The sequence below is a fragment of the Helicoverpa zea genome, chromosome 11 (genome assembly GCF_022581195.2).
Source record: "Helicoverpa zea isolate HzStark_Cry1AcR chromosome 11, ilHelZeax1.1, whole genome shotgun sequence".
NCBI lineage: Eukaryota > Metazoa > Arthropoda > Insecta > Lepidoptera > Noctuidae > Helicoverpa > Helicoverpa zea.
The window spans coordinates 2,956,785-2,979,177 of record NC_061462.1 but is presented as its reverse complement, the minus strand read 5'-3'; the positions used below and the strand labels follow the sequence as shown (position 1 = coordinate 2,979,177).

The following is a 22,393-nucleotide window of genomic DNA, read 5'->3' as shown; positions in this document are numbered from 1 at the left end:
TTTTTGTAATAAAAACTATCCTATATCCTTTCTCAAGTTTCAAACTATGTCTGTACCAAATTTCACACAAATCGGTTCAGTAGTTTAGGCGTGAAGAAAAGACAGACAGACAGACAGAAAGACAGACAGACAGACAGACAGACAGACAGAGTTACTTTCGCATTTATAATATTAGTTTGGATTTATAAGTAATGTTAGTATTAAAGAGTGAGAGTAAAAATGAAGGCATATAAGAAATTAGCTGTTTCCCATGGTACCATTCGTGTCCCAAAGGAACTATTACTCGCACCTCAATAAAAAGCTTATGTCCTTTTTAGTTCTCGGCTCTAAAATATCTGTTCAGTAGTTTTGCCGTGAAAGGGCGACAAACAAACTTACTATTACAGAGTAACTTTCGCATTAATAATATTAGTAGGAACCTTTTTATGTTTATGTTGAGACCTTTAACTTGTAATCTTCAAATCAAAATTACATTCAAAGTTTTTATTTAAGAGACAGAAAGTTGATTGTCAATGAATCCTAAATAATATTACCACGTAGGGAAAATTCACATTTCTAACACAATTACTTAAAAACAGATGCTTGTGTAAAAATAAAGCACGAAAAAATTACAATTAAAAATCTTCTAACTTCAAAATTGTTACGATAATCAATTAAAAATATTCCACACTTATTTAACTAACGAGCTAAAGAAACGGTACAGTTAAAACTCCCAAGTTAAACCAGTTATAAATAATTGGATATCTCGTTAAGAAGTTTACGGTTCGTAACTTGAAGAATAGTTTTAGTATAAATTGATTACTGCCGCTGTATCGAGTTAGCAGTTATTAACTGTTAGTTCAGTAGTTTTCAAGTATTAAATGCAATAGATTTTCTTGAGTTTTATTTTGAATTCAACTTACAATTTCATAAAATTTAACCTGTATATAAATGGGTCATTGTGTTTCAGTGTTGTACAACTATACTTATTTATATACTTAGTAATGTTTATACAAAAGTAGGCTCTATTATTTTTAATAAGAATTAAATAAAATGTATACATAAATCTGTATACATAAAACAAAGTCGTGTTAGTGAAACTACTTGTAACTTAAGAATGGCTGAACTTTTAATGCTTAAAACTAGAGAGGAGGTGACTTAGACCCTGAGAAGGACATACAATAGTTTTGTTATCGTCTTGTTAATGGAAGCAGTTATCTCGGAACGTAGGCAAACCGCGGGTGAAAGCTAGTAAAATTTTAAATGCAACATCACGCATTAAAAAAGAAATCATAGAAAATGTATAAAACCTAAATGAATAGAATTAAAATAAAATTCACTAATAACAATAAACTATAACAAAAGGTGCAGTGAACCGTAGCCGGAACATCCCACCATTGCATCGGCGTGGCACGTAGCAACCGTAGCACGCGTAGTCACCTACGGCGTAGCACTGTGAAATAGTATTTTTCTGAATAAGTTTATACTGCGAAGCGGGTCTATGTTTTGTTTTGTTCTTTTTTATTTTGTGTTTATTGTTCATTCACAGTGTGTATATGTATTCGATCCTCGTTGTTGTTTTTGTGTCTTGAAAACAAAAATGAATGAAAAATCTAAAAATCTTGAAAACTTCGTAAATCTGATCAAAACTACGCTTTAACATGTGGAAATGTATATCATCATTTCGTATCGTCATATTGAAAATCTTCGGCTAGCTCATATCCAAAGTAAATAATCGTTTTTATGCATCTAGAAAAATATTATGTTCAAATAGTGCCCAGAAGTATACACAATTCCAAAACAATCGTAACATCTCAATACCTCGTAACCGCTCATTTTGGCCACCTTCTGGAAGGGGTTAATGGTGTCAAATATAATTTCTTTTTCTATGTGAATATACCCATACGAGCACATAGTGAGCAACTCCGTAAATCAAGCGCTAAAAAAAGTTCAAACTCATTTTCAAACTACTAAGAAGCAACCAAAAGAAAATTTCCTTTGTCCAAGCGTTCCCACATAATATTCCCATCCATTGTGCTTGCGGTTCCAATCTAAATTTTAATAAAAACCTTCATGTTTCTGAATAGCTCTCAACTTTCCAGTAACAGCTTTCCGAGTCAATGGCAGAAAAGTTCGTTCGGGAATGACCACAATTTTCTTGAACATACGTACCACGGAGTAAGGAAAATGAGCAGAGATGCCATAATGCCGGTAGGCCAAGCGCCTTCTTGTAGGTCAAATTCGTACGGTGGGCATGGCCAAAACTAACGATGCGGTCGCGTTCTTTGAGACATCTGTCAACGATTTTTGGTGTTACAAAAAATGGTCGGGTCCAAAGAAGGCGTTTAAGAGCGAAAACAGTAACGTTCCTCGTCCCCCGCTGACCCTATTTGGCGCGCTACTTTCTTAGGCGATTTTCCGTTATGGCACCTCCGCTACTTATATTGTTCTCCATGATACGAACCTAGTTGCAAGGTCTCATTCCGCTAAGACCTTCTCAGAAAACTATTATTGGCGACGTGCGTTCCAAATTGAATACTTGATTTTCTTTTTTTTTGTATAGTGTTGTGTGTATCGGTTTTTTTTTGTTGGTTTTGTATTGGATAAATAGTTGTTGCAATAAGGATAAAAATATTTTAAATTGATGAGATTATGATACTCTCAAACAACTTTTTACAATATTTATTTATTGTTTAAAACTTTATCGAGTGATTTTTGGTTAGTATTCTTTTTTATATTCGCTAAATAGTTTCGGAACCATGTGGACATATTTTTACATCACTTTATAAATTCTTTAAAAGAATTTTCCATTTATTTACAGCTTCACAGTTTTCACATCCACAAACCATAAATATTCGCACACTTTGATTTTAGACAAATATTTTCTTGAGTATTAGAAGAGGTCTCCTTGCAAAAATACCTGGCAGGATCTTGAATAAACAAAAGATATTCCTGGTTTAAAGTCGGCACCTAGCCTTGAATTTAATGAGGCAGCCCTTACTTTTATAATTAATTCGCGTCACGTAATGCCTTAAAAGTACTCTTCTTACCTGTCACGTAGGACATAGAAGAATACATACCTATGTATCCATAGCATATGTTCTATTTGTTTTATAATGTGAGTAAATCTTTGGATATGTCTAGAAATAAATGTGGACTGAAACATTTTCATATAGCTGTGACATGGTTCTACGACATATATCATAATGTTTCTTTTTCGATTCCAGCGATCTTAGCCAACTTCTAAAATATATCATAGTTATCTATTTGATCGCTAAACCGAATTATTATACTTTACTTAATACAGACTCAATACTAAACCGATTAAACACAGAACAATATTCCTCATAACATCTATGCCTGACTTTATCAGTACAAAACAAATGAAGGCTACCAAACTTCACACATTTGCTACCTTATAACTTGGAGCCATCCTGTACTCCGCCTACTAGCATAGTGATACATAACACTGTCAGGACCACGGATGAAGTAACATGAATGAAGATGCCACAACGCAGGTAGGTCTGGCGCCTTCTTGTAGGTCAAGTGATGTACGGTAGGCGTGATCAAAACGATCAGTCACTGAAACTAATATGGCGTTAGAGTTCTTTGTCAAATCGATACCAATCTGTTATAGATTGGTCTTGATTGATTGCTGATTTTATTTAAAAAATTGAGCGGATTTCAAAGAAGGCATATAAGGGCAGAGCTAGTAACATTCCTCGTCCCCCGAACGCCCGCATTTTAGCACGGTACTTTTAGGCAGATTTTGCGTTATGACATCTCCACTTTTCACTTTTCAGTTATTCTCGCATAGTGACACATAATACTGTCAGAACTAACGATGATTGGTGAACGCGATGGTACAGGTTTACAGTTACCCTGACGCTGCAGTACTTTAAATATGACCCACCTGGGTGGTGTCGGTGGTAATAAACGTTGGATATTGTAGTAGTGCATACTTAATGCTTTTTGTAGAGTGGGGTTAAGTTTGCAAAATTTTAAGAAATATTTCAGTATTAATAACCATACAGGTCGATGCAAACGCTGCTTGGAGCAAATACATAATCTCTCGATCCGGAATCGGGACTTGATGTCAATACCAAATAGTTAAAAATGTTTTACCTACTATGAAATGGTAAACTCCGCATGATATAAGTACTTACGTCAATTCATTTTCAGAGCTCCATTTGGATGACTCCAACTGATAGTTCAGATTAAAGTAGTGAGTGAATCCAAACTAAAGGAATATTAAAACTTGTCTCCTGCTATCGTAAAAGAAGCTTGTTTCCATTTCTTCAATAGCCGCAGCAAGCAAAAAAAGAACACCAAATAAGCAACATCAGAAACTAAAGAAACCGCTTTCAAGCTGCTACGGAGAAAAAAAATACAAAAATCATAACTAAAACCAATTGAAAAGAAAGTAGAAAAACTCTTTTCAAAACGTTTCAAAGGGGACCGAGAGTATTTCTCCTTCTAGTACTTACGTGATATAATAACTCTTACCTTTTAATAGTGCTTGCTTCATTTAAGTGTTCGGAAGGCGGAGAAACTGGAAATTCCTTCGACATCTTTCCATTTGGAGATGGTCCAAAAGCTTTTATAAATCGAACTGGTCTTAAATGAAGTCCAAGTGCTATTTATTATTGTGTTTTAAGACAGATATTGCCTGGTTTCTCGGCTTTGAGATTCTACGAAATGTATTTTTAGCTGTTCTAGCTTGGGGAACAATCTTTGCCGTGAATTCGAGTGTATTGAAGTTGTGTTGAACATTTTTGATGTTCAACTGTTTTACATTTTAGTTTTGGAGGATAACAATATTTATGCATTTATTCTGAAAATGGAAAATAAGTAAATTATATACGCCCTAGTAAGTTTCGGAGTTTCGTTTTATGATGTTTTGAAAAATAATAGTTTGGCGTAATTTTTTGTAAAATTTTGGTCTTGTCCTGAACTTTTAATTTTTCTATTCTATCTACAATTCAAAGAGGCTCATCAACCCTTACCCCATTTCATCCTCTGTAACTTATTCTGGAAAATTATTATCAGCCACACAAATAAGTACTTCGTCACAGCCTAAATTAATCAAGTAAAATACCAACACTGTACAAGACTGTGACAAATAACACCGTCAGAATTAAACTCGACAAAAAGTTGATCACTTGTGTCATACACATTGTATCGTGGCGCAAACTTTTATAAATATCTACACAGGGCCGGATTAGGCAAGCAGAAGGGCCCTTGGTAATTTTATCGCGAGCTTTAAAAGGTGTGACTAAAAAAATAAGAGAACATGCAAACCTTTACAAACTCGCTAATTTATGGTAATTATGATCATGACAATGATTTAAGATTCTTAACTTAGATATTTCTGAGCACCTCAATGAATCCACTATATAATGAGGTAGCTCACTTTGATTCCGTGCGCCCCCAAGGCCCGGGCCCTTGGCACGTTGCTACCCTTACAACGTACTTATTTCGACTCTGTCTACGTTATTCACGCGGATGATGCTTACAGCCAGCGATTATCGTAAATGATGTTTTTTGCTCTGTTTAATTTATGTTTTTATTTTGACGTTTTAAATGCTGTTTTGGAGTGATAAGTCTTCTGTCGAGACTGAGTTGTTTATTATTGTTGTTTACTGTTTATTTTTGTTGTGTTTGTTTTATGTTATAGGTCATTATTAATACGGTACTGATTAACAACGAAAGATTTAGTATAATTTGTCTGTTTTTTTTTCGATTTTTTGTCTGTTTCAGGAGTAATTTAGACATTGTATAACCTCTACGAGCCTTCAAACTAGTCACATAAAATATATACAAATAGCAACCCGAATTCAAATCTAACAAATAGAGCTATGTGCTTATTTCTTTCAGGGAACAATGAATGATTAACCGAGTAATAACACCTACCGTTTGTATCTATCGATTTCTTTCGTAAAAGCAAAGCTACCAGCAACACTGGCAACACATTAACCTTCTACCACAAATTAACCACGAAATTCTCTTGTTCCAGGTTACGGCATCATCCCCCTCAAGATCCCATCATCGCCAGCCACTCATTGCACGCTACACACCACAGTCGGTTGCGTTGGCAATGACGAGTGTACTGCCAAGAGTCACAGTGTCATCCGTCTGCTGGGTCCAGTGAGAGATGTGATTGTAAGACCGGCGAGGCATCATTACCGGCCGGGGGAAACTAGTGAGTATTTTTGAAGAATATATATTTATGTGAGCTGATGTAGTGTAGGACGTCCTGTACGGTGGCCTTCAAGTAGGTGATAGGCTGATATGCATAAATACTGTACATAATATCTATCATCATCCCCCTGCTCTTATGCAAAATTTTATATTTAGTATCGACGCAGCATGTTTTCTTCTGATTAATATATGTACACAAAAATGTCTTAAGTAGGAAGAGTGTGCGTTTTAAGGTGGTGGTTGAACACAGTCTTAAGAACTAAAGAATTGTGAAGAACAGTTCTCTTTTCGTGTTGAATGCTATAATTATAAAACTCATAGCATTTTTTTTTCTTTTGCTTCTTTTACTGCAATGAATACTGAATTCGCTCTAATGTAATAAAAGACTTTTGCAGCTTCTTCATAAAAATACACCCTCATCATTATTCTGACGACTTGAATAAAATTGCAAAAATTATCGTCACGTTCAAAAATTAAATTCGGAACGAAAATAAATAAACTTAACGGCTACCTTTTATTATGCGTCCATTAAGCGAATCAAGCGCAAAAAAATTCATTACATATTCATATTTAAATATTTCATCGTAAAAATTCGTTGAAACTCGTAAATTCCTTTTGGTTCCCCGAATCTCGTGTTCCAGAAAGTTCCTTTTCGAATGTACATCATGTTATACTTCGGACATTTTTAGGGTTCCGTACCCAAAGGGTAAAACGGGACCCTATTGTTTTCGCTCCTCTGTCCGTCCGTCCGTCCGTCCGTCCATCTGCCACTAGGCTGTATCTCATGAGCCGTGATAGTTATAAAGTTGAAATTTTCACAGATGATGTAATTCTATTGCCACCATAACAACAAATACTGAAAACTAGAATACAATAAATATTTCTGGGGGCTCCCATACAAAAAACGAGATTTTTTGCTCATTTTCTAAATAATGGTACGGAACCCTTCGTGCGCGATTCCGACTCGCACTTGGCCGGTTTTTCCTCCATAAAACGGACAGGGCAAATGAGTTTTTGTTTTATTTTAAAGTTTACAGCCCATAAAATTGTGGAACTCGGACGTTCGAGCGGAATTTAATGGCATTAACGCTTAGCTTGTACCAATAAACGCTTAAAACTTTATAAAGCGGGTAAATTCTCATTTTTAGGCACCTAATAATGTAAGCTCTTTATTGACTTAGGTAAATTAATTTTCTTTTGTTTAGAAAATCAGTTGGCGCATAGGTAAACTGATAAAACAATACTATTCTAGCCGAAGCGACTGAGAACATTCTGTATCCCAAAGGGCAACTACGTACGATTCTAAATTATATAATTTGAGATTTAGGTATTATTAGGGAAGAAACTTTAAACACCACTTAAAATTCAAAACATAAAGGTATGTTTATGTCCAAAGCTATATTTTTAAACCCAGAAACTAAATTTCTCGGCAAATCTAAGACTACTTGCTCAAAAACACTATTTACCTATTTAAAAATATACTCGGTACTTCCCTACTCTAAAACCTAAAACTTAGTCGATAGTACTAAATCGATGCACTATTGACTCGAAGCGGGCACCTGACGTTCACACGATCTGACTGCGTTAACTCGTTCAGTGTAAATCCCACTATTTATGTTTGCTTACAATTGACACAGTTAAATTGTTGTACGAGGTAGTCGGTAATGTTAACTTTTTGAGTCAGATTTTGGGTGGTAATGATGCTGTTGAGCTATTGAATCTGTAGGTTATGAATGTTTTTTTTTCAACTAGAAATCACTATGATGAAAAAGTCTTCCGTGTGGTCGCGATAATCTCAAAAAATACTACATCAATTTTCATACGGTGTTCACCAATAGAGGAGACGCTAGTTAGGGTCAAAGTTAACTGTATCCCATAATTTCACCCTCCCACAGTTCCTGGTTCCAAGATCCAAGACCTCTTGCTCATCATAACCTTTTGGTTTCCAACTTTTTGTGGAGATGACTAGTACTCCGTCACTCAATGTGTCATTTTAAATTAGTTATTCGTTATTACATTTACTTATTATTGAGACGGTTACGATTCTCCAGAAGCTTTTTTGATATTGATATAGCATAAGAATTATTCAGTAAAATAAAGCATCTAAAATATCATAATTATTTGTTTATCACATTTAATATTTCTGCTGATACCAAAATCGTGTAACCGTTGACACAGATCGTCAGTTATCTCATAATTAGTGAAGCCCATTATTTCTGAAGATATTTCAACATGGCCATATCGTCTCATTACCGATAAATGTTTTCGAGATCATTTTCCTCGTTTCGTTTCTATGACAACCACTCTAATATAAATAGGCAGGAAATTGTTTTGTATTACTATTATAGATAGGATCAATTCGTATTATTATTGGTAAAACATTATTGACTTCGATCGTTGCTTGACTTTTCCGCGTACCTAACCATAATATTTATGATGTAATGCAACTTGACAAACACCCACGTGCCGTTTGACAGTATCATCCTATTTCTCCTTTCCAATTTTAAACCCAAAAATTATGAAAACTTAAGGGTTTCACTAGTTTTCATTAGTATTGAGTTAAGGTGTGTGAGATGTGCGGTCTACCGTACACGTATCATGTGTGAATCATCTACAACCAACTTACAAACGAACTTCTCAATATCAATATGTAAAATCACGCTTTAGTTACACTTACATGCAAAGCGTCTATCGAACGTTCCAGATGAAAGTTCGATCTTGCGAAAACATCCATTTTGAATTTCGCGTACGAAACTTAGTCGAATCGCAAACTTTCTCTTTATTGTACAACTTTGGAACTAGCTGTGCAAAATAACTTACTGTTGAGCTAAGCGTATGAGTTTTGTATGTCCGGGACGAAAAAATACGGATAGAAGTTAAATAACTCAAAATATAAAGTGTAGTAAAGCTTGCAGCTTTTCGGTAGTAAGATCGCTTACTTTGGAAAGTAAACATGGCTTTAAAACTTAGATCGATCCCCAACACCTTTTATTTTACCGCTTCATAATACCTATATATTATATTCAATTCCTTACATAGGTAGCACTCTTTGGAACATGTCTTGAGATAGATAAGCCACAGCAATAATATGAAAAAAAAAACATTGTGAAACTGACAAGAATATCCTTACTTTTTAACCCCCAAAAGACATATAAAAACATTGTCCAACAATGTACAAACAGAACACAACACACAATTTATGACCTTAATTCTCTAAACTCCCACACCGCAATTCGCACTTTCTCCACTAAAACGCCCGGAATGGGTCTCAACTTGTTCCCAAAACAATGACGTCAGCAGGTTTAGACAAGACTGTTTTCTGGCACAAACCAACTGCTCATTCAGCCATGTAAAACATTGATACGGAATTTCGTATGTCAACGTGGACAAACTTGGGTTCCAACTTTAGTTCACGCGAGTTCCCAGTTGGTTCTCCTACTTGAAATAATTAATTGGATAACTGTTACTAACTTTGCTCTAGGTAATGCATTTGTACACCTTATTTTCTTAACCTTAGAGTAACTGCAGACTAAACAGTCGGCCGACAGTCGAGCCGATGGTTGTATTTTTTTAATTGAAATCAAATTTTTTTGGCAGTCTGATGCTGATTAAATATCTGATCGTCATAATATATATGCTTTCCATCAGCCATATCTATACTGATCCATAAGTTGAAACAAACGTGCGGATACTCTTATTGTTTTCAGTTATCATTTGACTATAAGCAAATTTGCACATAAAATCATCTTTTCCCACACAAAATGACAAAACCAAGTAAAAAAATAAATACATTCTTTACTTTTCGACACTGAAGAAAATGTTTGACGCTTCCTGACGTTTCTCAACATAACACAGATGTAACGAAGAGCTATTTACTTCATTAATGTCTTATCGTAAAAGTTTACGTGGATAAAACAAAATGGCCGTCGCAGCAGTGTCGAACGTACTTAGGTGTTCCATTTTATTGTGCGACATTTGTTTCTTCTAATTGGAAAGATATTTTCTTACATGGAAACAAGACCTGAACAGAAAATGCACCTAGAGCCTGATAAAGGTTTGTCTGTACTAGTATAATGAAAATTCAAAAGTAGCTCTGTCTGCTTGTCTGTCAATCAGAGGTACACCGAAATTCAAGAGCTTGAGAAAGGACATAAGCAACTAACCCAATTGCGGGAAGTGATTCTCCAATAATAATATAAGTGAATTCCAAAATATAAGTAATGCCGCGAAGTCTGAGATGAGAATAAAATATCTTGTTTTTTTTTTCATAAAGATAGCCTGGATCACTAACTGCAATATTTCCCATTAATTTGTGTTCAACTTTGTGTTACTTTTACGAGCGTATTTTATGTTCCTGTGACCCTAAGCTCGCCTCAGATGTTTATGCGAAACCCAAATTAATGTTTGGCGTTATTGTTTCTGTAATCAACGGTTTTTCTATCGCAACATTAATTAAAACTTTTGCAGCGAAATACTTAATGAATTTCTTAGGTATTTTATTGCACCGCACTTTGGGGTCGTAACTAGGTGAAATGTGGATTTATAGGCATCGGCAGATTTTCTGAGAACTTGCAGCGTAATATCGAACAACATTATGTAATGGCTTGGTCTGTGTTTTGCTGAAGTAGTACCGTTCAATGTCTAAATTAGAGGTTCTCTGAATCAATAGTGGTCTAACTTCCCTGTACAAATATATAGGTTTAGGTACAAATATGTGTGTGTACCTCTACTCGAATTGGAATATTTGCGACTCAGTGCTCCTCAATATCAACTACAGAATAATCAAACTTGCCAATGTAACTACGTTTAAGTACCTAATAGTCAATGCTCAAAAACCGAACTCAAGTACCGTGATACACTAGATTTACGGAACAACTGGATAGAGATTTAACCAATAGCAGGCACTCACTTCACTTTGACAGCCTTCCATCACTTTGGTTTAAAGGCTAGTGAAAACTTCGTTTGAAACCAGGATTTCCTGGCAGCAAAGAATGGTAAAATGTTGCGTTGGAAATTGGAGTAGTATCATAGATTTTATGTTAAAAGAACTGAAGAGCATAAACAAAGAGCCAACCTACAAATGTCATTGTGCACAAATGTGACATGAATGTAATTTAAAAAATGACACGAATGTTTCAAAAATGAATGTCAGCTCATTGTTCAAAAGAACATTATCCGTAGGAATCAATACATAAAAGCATGTCATTATTATCAGAAAATCGTACCACAGCGTTTTCACTAATGAAATAATTTTAACTGAAACAATATCCCAAAAAACCTTTTACATTGTTTCATCCATTAAATATTTTCAATAAAAAAATTATTATATTGATTTTTCACTGAAAATTTCTGCTTGAAATTCGGGCAGGTAAAGTTATTAATTAATAAAATACCTTGCAAAGTTAATTAACTACTTTAACGTGAAATGTAAAATAACTTGTTATTACTTTTCGTTGTTGGTATTTTGTAGGCTTCGGGCAACACGAATTTTCGGAGAAACTAAAAGATTATTCTCGTAATTCTTGATGAGCTATACATTACTCTCTTCAGTAAACGATCATTAGCGTCATTATCCGAATTTTATTAGTACGAGTATAGTTGTGAAATCACTTCAGCTGTATAAAAGTGTAAGACATGTGCATGGGGCAAAGTCCGTATTATCATTGCTGATTAGCGAAAAATTATAGGCACCTTACATATCTACAAACGTGCAAGTTCAAAAGTTGGTGAATATGCAATATATACCTGAATGCTTTTTTTTGTATTTAAATAAACTAGTGAGATGACATCACATAGTAAGGCGTGGAAGAAATCATGCTGCGCTGGCTCCATATAAAAATTGCAATAAGGGCAGGGGGATGATGATTATTGTTTAGGGTTGTTGGCAAACACCAATTTACACGGGAAAATCCAGTAGTATGTCATTCCGCAAAGTATTGGCCGGTGATAATATACTAAGTGTTTCTCTTTGTTACAGTTACCTTCTGGATCCTCGCCTTGGACCATGATCTGCGGCTCGTTAGAGGAGAATTGGCTTACGTGGCACTCAGTGACCCAGCAGGCACCAAGGTCGCTATATGGGAACAGCTATCTATGGATGAAGGTAAGACAAATTCTAAAGAAGCAGCATTAAAGAATAAAGCATGCAATAATGAGCTTTACACTTTTGGATTAGAGTCCAACATTGGCTGTCAAGAAATTGAAGCCCGTTTGTATTTCTTATCTTTAAGACCTGTCCTGAATAATTGTGCTGCTAAAAGTGGATAACGAAACTTTACTATTCTTCGAAATTGTACTTCAAAAAGAGCAAGCATTCTTTTCTCTTTTTAGTAACTAATAGTGTCGAGTCATGTCTCACCAAAAACAGTGGCAAAAACTTTTTAACTTCCCACCTACTCATTTAAAATACACATAAAAGGCAAACAACGAGCCACAAAACTAGATGACCTTATGAAAAATGGACAGGACATTACCATGGGATCTCCATGGCGAATCTCTTGGAGTATTACGTAAATAATCCTCAACGAGATGATCTGGTCCGTTAAAAGCGTTCTCATGTAGTCACCTTAGGTTGGAGTCTCCGTTGGACAGATTCAATTTCCTTGGACAAAATGCTTCAATGTTTAATGTTCGGTACATAATCTTAGCTTCTGTACTTTGAGATGTTTTTTTTTTTCTTGTAAAAAGATTTTAGAGTGGATTGAAGTGACAGTGATAAGCATCGGTCGGAATTTGGCTTTGTTAATGTCAACAGTTTGGTGCAAATAGATCAGTAACTAACCTGATGATGTAAGCCAGTGAATTGTTGAAAATCAAAATAGGTATATTAACTATCATAAATATGTAGTAGCTGTTAAAAACCATATTTAATATAATTGCTGTTGTACGACTGTTAATTACTTATAAAATAAAATAAACATATACTTAAAATGTTTTAATTAACAATTGTATTCCAATTTCATAATGATTTAAAATCCCTGTTGAGGTTTAATGGTTAATTGATTGAAATAAAAATTACATATTAAATATATTTTGGTAACAATTAATGATTTGTCTCCTCGTCCATAATTGTGCTGTTATGTGATTTCAACATTTAGCGTAAACATCGACAATATAAGAGGGAATATCTTTCTCTAAGCATAAATTAGTATATAATAAATTACATAGTGTCAAATGAAATTACTGAAACTTATTTCTTTTACCTACAGATAACACAACTTCGAAAATTCTTATCAAATCTTAAACTTAATTAAAGTAGATGTTCATTAACTTTGGCGAGCCGCAAATGAGCTAGCTAAGTTCGTTTAATCATTTCTCGTGAAATAGTTCCAGCGCCACGGTAATATACCTAGTTAAAACTAGTTAGTTATGTTATTGATGAAGTTATAAGTTTCATTAATATAACGTAGAAGTCACAAGTACAATTACTCTCACAATTCGTATAAGAATATAATAAGATTGAATCGAAAACAGGGGTAATTTAAGAACGTCAGGACCATACTTTACAACGGAAAACGTATAAATAATGATAATGAGATATTCTAACTTATACAAACAATATTTGATTTCATAATAACCCTATGTAAATCGTCACAACGCCTACGTACATGAATAAATTAGGGAAAACGAATATATAGTAAAAGAAAATGTAAGTACACAAAAACATTTTGTTACACAAGCTTGGCAGAAAAAAATACACAATGAATCACTATTTTAAAACACACAAGCAATTTCAATTCAGCAGAATTCACTCCACAGTTTGAGCACAAATATGAAAGTTTTGTCGAATACCCAACGGTACCCAAACAATGAACATATCGTCCATATAAGCAAATGTCTGAGTGAAATGAAAAAGCTAAATTAATTCTACTCAGTCATTTGCATCTCCATCAATAAAATTTTCACATGCAGCAATACGAATTGCAGGACAATCATATTTGTGAACCAAAATAACTTGGTCTTCACAACGTGGATATTTTTCTGTTCCAGCGTTATCTGGTGAAATGTACATAAGTCCAAGATCGAGAGACCAACTTTCGTTGGTGGTTCTCTAGAACAATCTCTCTCTAATTGTGAAGTAACTTTTGTTATTGTTTCTGCTTTTCGACTGGTTGGAAGTTATGAGAAACGCTGCAAATGGCAACCAGTTCTCCATTTTGTTTTTCGTGTTTATAACAAACGTCTAAATTACGTTTTTCTTTCTCGTTGCTGTAATAAAGCTTGTGTTGAAAATACAAATGCAATATTAGAATATCAAAAAGTTTCCTATGAAAAATACATTTTATGTTTGTTTTAAACTGGAGTTCGTTTTAGATCATCAGCAAGCTTTTCACTGTTGACTAATATTATTACATCATTCTATAAGTCATCTCAAATCTTATAAGCAAATTCTTGAATATTAAGAAATTCGATTAGCCTCCGCGGTTGGACTCAACAAGCATGACGGTACAGTAGTGAAAGCCTTTCCATGTCATATCCTATGCCAACCCCCGTCAAATGTTGATAAATTACGTTTCCCTTAGAAACGTGATTGACTTATAACTGACATATTATTGAGATAAATGTTATGATGTAAATTAAAATTTAACTTTGATATTAGAAAAGTTTTAGGGCTTAATTCAACACTTTCCGACACGTATTGGTTTTCCTATTACAATAATGTTTAATGTTCTTATGATAAAGACTAGTAAATATTATATTATAAATATTAAAACCCTTCACTAAAAGATCGATGATGATGATAATTTCGTATTGTAAACAATCGGGCTTTAATATTTCAAAGTTGTTTTGCCGGTATATATTAATATTCTGCGCATTACCCAGTTAAACGGTTAAATCAATTCAACGTTGACATTTAATTCCAAACTCTTCAAGTTTGAATTTATGGCCGAAGATTTTTCAGCATAATACAAATTCAATTTCATTTTCAATACCATTTACCAAATGAGTTTGGTTCCATTCATTATCATTTACTAATGACAATCATAATCTACCACATCAATTTCAAATGAGTGATTTCATCTCGCTCAGATAATGCGTGTATTGTGTTACAGTATCATTATGTGATAAATGGGCAAAAGGGTTACTTATTTTATGACTTACATTGTCCATTTACATTGACCGAGTCTTTATTTACTTTTCTCTCGTTACATTTTCTGTTGCTCAACTGATTCCAAGCATCAACTAAAGTTACATCAGTTTAAAAAGTGGTATCATTCATCACTTTGTCCTTTCCAAACTAAATGTCCCAAGTGATGGCACCCTTCTTAAATGTATTCAGGTAATATTTTTACAACGATTTAAAAACGTCGATGTTTTCAACGGCAACGATTTATCATAAGAACATGGGGTTTGGTAAGACATGGAAAATCTTTTACCAACAAAAGGGATCAGGTTTGGCTTTACCTGAAACGCATTCAGTGCCCCATCCCTGCCTTAATGGGATAACACAAAGCGTCTGTAGGCACCGAGGTATTTTGGCAGTGTGACAAATCACTTTTGTAGAACACGTCCCGAAATTGCATTAATAAATTATAAAGTTTAGAAGGGTAAACCGTCCTGAACTTAGTTTACATGTGAGTAATATTAATTTAATTGCTAATTCTAGCATTGTGGGAGTTTAGACTGTAGAGCTGGTGCGGTTAAAAAGTTTTGTGTTTAAGAACCAGGACCTTTTAGCCTAGCGTAAGCCCAGGCCGAATTGTACGTACATACATCATCTCTTTAGCAATCACGTGTTAATTCTTCGCAAGAGGGAGCCGATTCGATGATTGCAAACAACTGATCACTCACTTCAAATTGCTCAAACAGTTTGTTCGACCCGAGTATCGAAATCAGGTCATCATGCTCATATAGCTTAGGTCCTATAACTAACGAAGCAGTGAATTTAGTTTCACTGTAAAGATCTTTACCCAACTCAATTTTGTGAAAACATATTTTTCTTTATCTTTTTCTATTTCATAATCGATAATTTCTTCCAAGTCACTTTTTCCATCATAAGTTTGTTATCCAAAAACCTATTAAATAGCAATGTCAAGAGAAGTTATGGCATAACCTTGTCAAGCGTGAGTCGGGTCCCACTCGAGATATAGTTTGATTAATTACATTCGCTGACCCTCTTAAAAGTCACATGTCATAACACATGACAAAAACTTTGGTAGTGGACACACGTTCTGTTTTAGAGGACACTGCTGTTTTTGTTTGGCGTCTATCGACTTTTGTTCTGCGTAAAAGTATCGTTCTTGCTAACTGAGACTGAGACTAGATTTTTATAAACCTTCATTAAAGCAGCTTGGTGTGTATATTTGTTTGGGACTCACTTTTTGTTGTCAGTGAAAAATAACCTGATATAAAAATATACAAGTTGAAATAGAACTGAATTTTTGAAAGACTGCAAAGGACGTTGCTTAGTCATGTATGTCAACCTTTTGAATCTCAAAGCTATTTAGGGACATGTTTTGATACAGTCCTTGCGCAGTTAAAAATAGAGCTCAAAGTACATCTCAGTTTTGTCACCCGACCGTTTTTTTAACAAGTCCCTATATCTAGGTTATCGATTATATTCGTATTTTTATTTTATTTTTATCTTGCAGAGTGGTTGGTGATCGAATGTCACTCAAGTTTGACTGATAGGCGATGTAGGCTTGTTTCGTCAATATTGTGCTACCAATACACTAGGTAGTATTTTTACGCGATTGGAATATTATTTCTCATGGGTTTATTATTTGAATCCGTATTCATATTTGTACAAAATATGTGTATGTACAAGGTATACAGGAGGTTTATAAAGCCTCGTACCTGATAATTTTGTAAAAATATAAAAAATATTTTTTTAAGAACAATTTTTCAGTCCCCTTATACTTTAGGCTAAGCTTACTACCAACTGAAATCATGTCAGCAACAACAACCTTTGTTCATTAGTCTTCATTTCTTTCTACACAATGTTTATTAAAAAAACTACTAACATTAATTTACCTTCAACAGGCGTACGCAAACTCAGCGCAATCTTAGCAACTGGTGCCCGCTCCGGTACCTGGCGCATCGAAGCCCGCTGCGGAGGCGGTTCAGCAAGGGTTGACATCACCGTTGGCAATGGCATGGGGAACACGGCACCAGCAGCACCGGCCGCTGAACAGCATTATGTGGAGCTGAGATTTGCTGACAGCATGAGAAGGCGGTATAAGCCGGGATTGCCTTTTGTTGGGAGGGTGAGTGTTGAGTTTCCTAGTAAGAAGTAAAGGAATGCCTGTATGTCTCTTAATTAATTTAGCACGCAGAGTTTATCAATTGAATTTGAGAAAAGAAAACTAAAGCCACTTTTTTTTTTAATTAGTTCATCTGTAGGGTTTAACTGAAATCTGAAGCCTTATCATTTTATTATCGACATAGCCAACCGTCGTCTAATGCTAACAACATGCATATGCCTCCAATAATAGCAGATCATTCCGAGCTTATTCAATATTCAAAACTATTCACTTAGAACAATTCTCAATAAAAAACGACGCTCTTGAATATTGTAACTATCTGATTATAGGGTTTGTATGATGTTACATAAAACAAATTAACTTGTTACGTACATATCAACGAAATCTTCTTAACAAAAGTCACTTCTTCTTTCTCCTGCCCTGTTCCCAAATATTACTTGGGGTCGGCGCAATATGTCATTTTCTTCCATTTTCCCCTGTCACTCGTCATACTGACACTCACTCCCTTCCTATTCATATCATCTTTCGGCAATCCATCCATCTTTTCTTAGGTCTTCCTCTTCCTCTCCATCCATCTACATTCATACTTAGCACACACTTTGTTGCATGCGTATCATCCCTCCTCATTACATGTCCATACCACGACAATCTTCTACTTCTCATCTTTTCTGTAACTGGCGCTACTTTCAGACTTCCTCTAATGTAATCATTCCTCACTTTATCCATTCTTGTAACACCACACATCCATCTCAGAATTCTCATTTCTGTTACATGCACTCTCTTCTCGTCCGTCTTTTTCAATGCCCAACACTCCGATCCATACAGGACGACAGGTCTAATGACGGATTTGTAAATTTTGCCCTTCAGTTTGAGGGGCATCCGCGGGTCACAAATAGCGCTAGTTACCTGTCGCCACTTCATCCATCCAGTATTGATCCGATGCGTAACGTCCCTGTTCACCTCACCGTCACTTTGGACGAGTGAACCAAGGTACCGGAAGTCGGAGCAAACTGGTAGGGGCATGCCGGCTAGGGTTATGGTCATGGGTCCCGAAATACCGCCAAAATCACAATGAAGGTATTCGGTTTTACTCCTGCTCACCTTTAAACCCACTGTCTCCAGTCTCAGCCGCCATGCCTCCAGTCTACTCTGGACCTCTGGCCCACTCTCCCCCACCAGAACAATGTCATCGGCGAAAAGCATACACCAGGTATATTTCTTAACAAAAGTCACTCATTCCCTCAAATATAATTTCTACCTCACCGTCTTCACCGACAATAATTCATAACATTTCTTCATGGCGCCATTTTGTTGAAGTTGTATAGCCTGAAATGGCTGTATTGTAGCAAATAGCTGCTCGTTAGCTCATTCCGCTGGAACTTTTGATAGTTCCCTTTATCTAAGCTTTAGACAATGGAAGGTTGATGTTACTGTGGACCTGACTCCGATGTTTGAACTTATATAGTGTTGGTAAAGATATGACAAAAAAATTTTTTCTTCGTGAATTAAGGCTGCTGTTTCTTTTTTGTGTTAAACGGAAGCATTTTAGATAAAGATTCTAAAGGGACTAAATATCTTTGCTCTTGCCCACTTACAACACAATTAAATATTTGTTCAAAATAACCAGAAGTGCAAAGTTATTACAAACTATGTAAAATTATTACATAACATAAAAACTACTAATTACATAATATAGAAAAAGTCGGGGTGACCTAGTGGGTAAAGAACCAACCTCTCGAGTATGTGGGTGTGGGTTCGATTCCAGGTCAGGCAAGTACCAATGCAACTTTTCTAAGTTTGTATGTACTTTCTAAGTATATCTTGGACACCAATGGCTGATAAAAAGGTGAAGGAAAACATCTTGAGGAAATCTGGACTATAGTCTAAAATCACCAACCCGCATTGAGCAAGCGTGGTGATTAATGCTCAATCCTTCTCCTTGTGAGAGGAGGCCTGTGCCCAGCAGTGGGACGATAAAAAAAGGCTGTAACAGTATTGAAACTGCTTCTCGTTACCGTATATAATGGAGCCTATTTTACTTGGGAGCTATATAGTTGCTTCCCAGCAGTGAGAGATTTTTCAAATCAGTTCAGGCTCTTTATTGTATTACTATAGAACTCTTACTAACCCAGAACTAATAACATCACCAATCAAAACAAACCACTACCTTTACATAAATCCTCACACAAACTACCTCAGGCGGCCACATCAAAGTTCTCCACAACAACAATAATGAACTCGCTTTACAAAATGGCGTCTCAACCATGATGTTGTAATTTCCTACCGATACACTGCATTTCACTCTTTATAACTTTGTCATTCGCTTGCAAGAATAGGATATTCATAAATTCGTGTAAAATATAGGCTATGTTATTCGAGAGCTTCCCAAGAGGAAAAAAAATATCGTTTTAGTCTCTTTATTATTATTACTACTAGCTCCTGCCCGCAGTGTCACTCGTGTCCCGATTTGACTGCTTCTCGCAGCAGCATGGTAACAAAAACTATCCTTTATCCTTCTCCCGGGTCTAAGCTACCTTCCCTCTAATTTTCAGTTTAAACGGTGCAGGCGTTTACGCGTGGTGGCGTGACTGAGAGATATAGGGATTCATTTTTATATACGTAAGATAGAAGTAGTGTTACTACCCCAAAACTAATAGCACCACCAATCAAAACAAACCACTACCTTTACATAAATCCTCACACAAACTACCTCAGGCGGCCACATCAAAGTTCTCCACAACAACAATAATGAACTCGCTTTACAAAATGGCGTCTCAACCATGATGTTGTAATTTCCTACCGATGCACTGCAGTTCAGTCTTTATAACTTTGTCATTCGCTGGCTTCCTGGTTTGACCAGCAAGGATAGGATATTCATAAATCCGTATAAAATATAGCCTATGTTATTCGAGAGCTTCCTATACTCCATTTAAAATAACATTAGGAATTTAAGTAAACCTTTTTTACTGTTTGTTCAACCGAATTTGACTTCTATTCCGTAGACAAAAGAACGGAATTGAAAGCAAAATAGTGGTTACAATACCAAGTATTTACTGCAGCCGCCAATCGGTTGAACAAACAGTAAAAAAGGTTTACTTTTTCTAATGCTATTTTAAATGGAGTATAAGTGTGAAAAAAAAATCTGTTTAAACCACTGTTTTATATTTATTACTACTAGCGCCCACCCGCAGTTTCACTCGTGTTCCGATATGACTGCTTCCCGAAGCCGGATGGTGACAAAATCTATCCTTTTTCCTTCTCCCGGGTCTAAGCTACCTCATTTTAAATTTTCAGTTTAATCGGTGCAGCCGTTTACGCGGGATGGCATGACCAAGGGATATAGGGATTCATTTTTATATCTATAGATAGAAGTTTCAGTTACCCAAGACTAATAACATCACCAATCAAAACAAAACACTGCCTTTACATAAATCCTCACACAAACTACCTCAGGCGGCCACATCAAAGTTCCCCATAACAACAATAATGAACCCGCTTTACAAAATGGCGTCTCAACCATGATGTTGTAATTTCCTACCGATACACTGCAGTTCACTCTGAATAACTTTGTCATTCGCTTGCTTCCTGGTTTGAACGGGAAGAATCGTGGGATATTCATAAATCATAAAGTTTTCTATAAAAGAGTGTTTGTGCATACATGATGAATTTGGTGTACAATTTTTATTTTAAGATACTAATACTGCATTATGGAGATGCAGTATTAGTATCTTTTGTTGGCTGTAATATTAAGCTTCAAATTTACAATAGACTAAAAATACAACGGTCTTTTAATGTAAATTGAGAATCCTTTTGCTAAAATCTGAGTTTTAAACATCACGACATTTTTTCTGTAATCAAAAATCCTTTGGAATCTAGGAAAGAAGGAAGACAAAAACGAACAAATTATTATTTCCGTAGCAGAAGAATTAAAAGGAAAAGCAAAATTACATTTTTGCTTATAACTTTTAATGTTATTAATAAAAATCGCATCCATATTCATCTTCCGTCGTTGTCGGGAGAACAATATCATAAATTACAGAGAGGCTCTAACGAACAGCTTTTATATCGACGCTCGCTTTTCTTTCTGAGTCTGTATGGCCACTAAGGCAGCGAGTTATGATTAACCTTTAAAAAAATAATAAGAAATGAAAATTATATGAATGATTACTACTTCGGAGACGAATTTGCGCGTGGTACGCCATGAAGTCAAATAAAAAAATGCTACAGAAAATTTAGGCAGTAACATATTACCTAGTTGGTAGCTACCTACTATAAAAGTATAATATCAAAGAAAGAACATCTTCTGAAGGAGGATGACTCCGTTGATTTCGTAGCCTAAAGAGGCTTTAACAGTGATTCAAAATATCAACAATAATAATGTTCGTAGAAGCTTGTATTGAAAATAATAGTGTTACGTTATACATATTTTTATTGTTTCTAGTTTTTACTAATTGGCGTCTTCTTCGTTAATATTGTTAAATGAAGACTTATGATAGACTTGTCTTGATGTCTTAGTAACAGAATTTCTTAGATGGAATCAAAACATAGTTCAGGATTCAATTTGGTCTATAATTTTTTTCACTGAAAGTGTTATCGATCTTGGTTTTAATTAGATAATGCCCACATTAGGCTTGCTGGTTCTTACAATCGATGAAAAATAAAGAGACAAGTACAATTTCAAAAAAAGAACACACAAAAAAACAAAACACAGTCGCCATCCCAACCTTTTATAATTTGCGCAACAAAATAATAATCACGTTTAATTATATCAGTATTTCATATCTGTACCCCTGTCGGCACAGGTTTTGGAGTTAAGCCAGGTTGACTCGGTAAACTTAATGGTTTAATTAAGACTTAACTTGACGTCACAATATTGTTCTCATTGCGTGGCGAGGTGTACTCCGAATTTGGTTTTAGAATATTCAGGTGGACGGTGTTAAGAGATAAATGTATTAGTTACAGAAATGTTGTTTCTAAACCTAATTAATATTCTGAAACATAATTAGTAC

General features: G+C 35.2%; 1 protein-coding gene across 1 annotated transcript in view; it reads left to right on the top strand.

Moving 5' to 3' along the window:
• Positions 1–22,393, top strand: part of LOC124634671 (alpha-2-macroglobulin-like) — a 69,167-nt gene that overhangs the window by 37,404 nt on the left and 9,370 nt on the right. The window contains exons 3-5 of the mRNA XM_047170333.1: positions 5,996–6,181; positions 12,158–12,283; positions 17,164–17,387. Of these exons, the coding sequence (XP_047026289.1) occupies positions 5,996–6,181; positions 12,158–12,283; positions 17,164–17,387 (536 nt within the window). The remainder of the gene's footprint in view (positions 1–5,995; positions 6,182–12,157; positions 12,284–17,163; positions 17,388–22,393) is intronic.